Source organism: Pseudorasbora parva, chromosome 22 (assembly GCF_024679245.1).
Source record: "Pseudorasbora parva isolate DD20220531a chromosome 22, ASM2467924v1, whole genome shotgun sequence".
Taxonomy (NCBI): Eukaryota; Metazoa; Chordata; class Actinopteri; order Cypriniformes; family Gobionidae; genus Pseudorasbora; species Pseudorasbora parva.
The window spans coordinates 41,225,260-41,228,833 of record NC_090193.1 but is presented as its reverse complement, the minus strand read 5'-3'; the positions used below and the strand labels follow the sequence as shown (position 1 = coordinate 41,228,833).

Below are 3,574 nucleotides of genomic sequence, written 5' to 3'. Positions count from 1 at the left end.
TCAGTCAACTCATTGGCATGTTCCAGAAACCAATCTGAAATGATTGGAGCTTTGTGACATGGTGCATTATCCTGCTGGAAGTAGCCATCAGAGGATGGGGACATGGTGGTCATAAAGGGATGGACATGGTCAGAAACAATGCTCAGGTAGGCCGTGGCATTTAAACGATGCCCAATTGGCACTAAGGGGCCTAAAGTGTGCCAAGAAAACATCCCCCACACCATTACACCACCACCACCAGCCTGCACAGTGGGAACAAGGCATGATGGATCCATGTTCTCATTCTGTTTACGCCAAATTCTGACTCTACCATCTGAATGTCTCAACAGAAATCGAGACTCATCAGACCAGGCAACATTTCTCCAGTCTTCAACTGGCCAATTTTGGTGAGCTTGTGCAAATTGTCGCCTCTTTTTCCTATTTGTAGTGGAGATGAGTGGTCCCCGGTGGTGTCTTCTGCTGTTGTAGCCCATCCGCCTCAAGGTTGTGTGTGTTGTGGCTTCACAAATGCTTTGCTGCATACCTCGGTTGTAACGAGTGGTTATTTCAGTCAAAGTTGCTCTTCTATCAGCTTGAATCAGTCGGCCCATTCTCCTCTGACCTCGAGCATCAACAAGGCATTTTCTCCCACAGGACTGCTGCAGACTGGATGCTCTTCCCTTCTCACACCATTCTTTGTAAACCCTAGAAATGGTTGTGTGTGTAAATCCCAGTAACTGAGCAGATTGTGAAATACTCAGACCGGCCCGTCTGGCACCAACAACCATGCCACGCTCAAAACGGCTTAAATCACCTTTCTTTCCCATTCTGACATTCAGTCTGGAGTTCAGGAGATTGTCTTGGCCAGGACCACACCCCTAAATGCACTGAAGAACTGCCATGTGATTGGCTGATTAGATAATCGCATTAATGAGAAACTGAACGGGTGTTCCTAATAATCCTTTAGGGGAGTGTAGAAAAACAGCAATTATCGAGAATTTCACATTTGAAATAAAAGTTACTAAGATAATGTCAATTCAAATAAATAATTACAAAATAAATAAAAAAACTCACCAAGACAGGAAATATTTAATTTGATAACCTGCATTAAATCAGCATTAGGTAAGTATGGAAGCCCATTACCACCACTAAATTAAAAAATGTAAAGTAATTGCGACTTATCTCAGAATTTGGACTTTTTTCCCCATAATTGCGAGTTATGAAGTCAGAATTCTGAGATAAAAAGTTGCAACTACTTTTTATTTTTTAATTTAGTAGCGGAAACGGGCTTCCATAGATAGGCATATTTTTCATTACAGAGGTAATTTGTTACAAGAATATTAAAAAAAAAAATTTTTCTTTTTCTTTTATTTGATTTCTGGTGATGCTGGTTTCATATAAAAAATGATGCTCTTTAAGATAAACTTTGATGCAGACAGTCTGAGTAGTTGCTCTTAATTAAATAAAATAAATAAATAAAAGCACACAAAAATAAATAAATCATAAAAATATCAATTCAAATGAATAAATAATTTTAAAATAAAACGCCTATAAAAGAAATATTTATTTACTGACATCAGTTGCTACATTGTTACAATAAAATCATAAACATTAATATGGGTCTATATCAGAAACTCTCAGAAATGCCTTTAATTGTGACTTTTGATGACTCCAGATTTATTAAAGTAATATATACCCCGATCAGGCATAACATTATGACCAGTAAATAACACTGATGATCTCTTGATCACGGCTCCTGTTAGTGGGTGGGATATATTCGGCAGCAAGTGAACATTTAGTCCTCAGAGTTGATGTGTGTGAAGCAGGAGAAATGGGCAAGCGTAAGGATTTGAGCGAGTTTGGCCAGATTGTGACGGCTAGACGACTGGGTCAGAGCATCTCCAGAACTGCAGCTCTTGTGGGCTGTTCCCGGTCTGCAGTGGTCAGTATCTATCAAAAGTGCTCCAAGGAAGGACCAGTGGAGAATCGGCCACAGGGTCATGGGCGGCCAAGGCTCATTGATGCACGTGGGGATGTTTTGGCAGCGAGGGGGGAGAGATGGGTTGGGGGTGGTGGGGGGGGCAACACAATATTAGGATGGTAGTCATAATGTTATGCCTATCAGAGATGTGATTGAGGATGACTCACAGTTTCTCTCCGTCCAGTTTATCGACAGACTGGAGCAGCAGCAGCTTCCTGGTCCATCTGGGAGGAGACGATCAGCGGTCGCCCATGGCAACAGCAGCCCTACACCGTTAACGCTTCCACTGATGCTCGGCAAACCTGAGACGCATCGCACTTTAAACCGCCGACACCACACACACACACACACACACACTGCCCCTAAACCTACCCATCACAGGAAACATTCTGCATTTTTACTTTCTCATAAAAACTCCTCCTGTGTGATTTATAAGCCTTTTGTAAAGTGGGGCCATGGGTAATGTCCTCATATTTCACCCTCTCCTGTAATACCTGTGTCATACCCATGGCATTACACACACTTGTGTCCTCATATGTCACAAAAACATGCCCACACACACCGCAGAAACAGCAAGAGTGTGTTCATACACACATTCTGAGCACGGCCAGCGCTGTCTGACGGCGTATAATCACACATCACAGATTAATTATGACTATTATAGATTTGACTAATGTGCACGAATGTGTTACTTTAAGAATTTATCTGTTGAACAGCACAACAGTGAGTGACACTTACACACACCACTCTCATGACACACACACACACAGGTCATGTGATTGTCATCTGTCTGTTGATTGGTCATGAGGATGTTCAGAATAAATCTGCTGCTGAGATGAGACTGAGCTTCTTACTAATGAGAGGACAAACACACACACACACGAATGAGAGGACAAACAACACTATCTGACACGCACACACACACACACACACTCTTACTAATGATAAGACACACACCTTCTTACGAATGAGAGGACAAACACACGACTCCAAGAGGCAGCCAGATCAATTTATTCCTGTTTAAATAAATATTCCTGAAACAAACACACAATACAGAAGCATCTTAATCACCACAGCGGGAACATGTTCCAGATCAGGAGAAGGCAGAGGAGCTTCAGACCACACACTACAGACTTACTGTCATTACAAAGATTAAGGCAGATGAGTGACACACACTGAAGCACTTAACACACACACACACACACTCACTATCATGAAAATACACATGCACGCGCACAAACTCACGCACACTCACTCACGCACATAAACACACACACACACACACACACACACACACACACACACACACACACACACACACACACACACACACACACACACACACACACACACACACACACACACACACACACACACACGCACGCACGCACTCACGCAAACGCGCACACACTGCAAAAAATGCTCTTCTTACTCAGCATTTGTCTCATTTCTATTCCAAACATCTAAAAATTCTAAAAACAAGAAGTATTAGTAAATACTAAAATAATTCAAGGACAAATGATTGTCTTGCTTTGGGGAAAAATAAGATAAATAATCTGCCAATGGGGTGAGATAAATAATCTTGTTTTCTGTTTGAATTAAGATTATTTTTCT

General features: G+C 41.7%; 1 protein-coding gene across 1 annotated transcript in view; it reads left to right on the top strand.

Annotated features, from left to right (window-relative positions):
- gpr137bb (G protein-coupled receptor 137Bb) overlaps positions 1 to 2,799 on the top strand; it is a 14,184-nt gene extending 11,385 nt beyond the window's left edge. Inside the window, exon 7 of the mRNA XM_067431026.1 lies at positions 2,145 to 2,799. Within this exon, the coding sequence (XP_067287127.1) occupies positions 2,145 to 2,238 (94 nt within the window). The 3' untranslated portion in view covers positions 2,239 to 2,799. The remainder of the gene's footprint in view (positions 1 to 2,144) is intronic.
- The last annotated feature ends 775 nt before the right edge of the window (positions 2,800 to 3,574 follow it).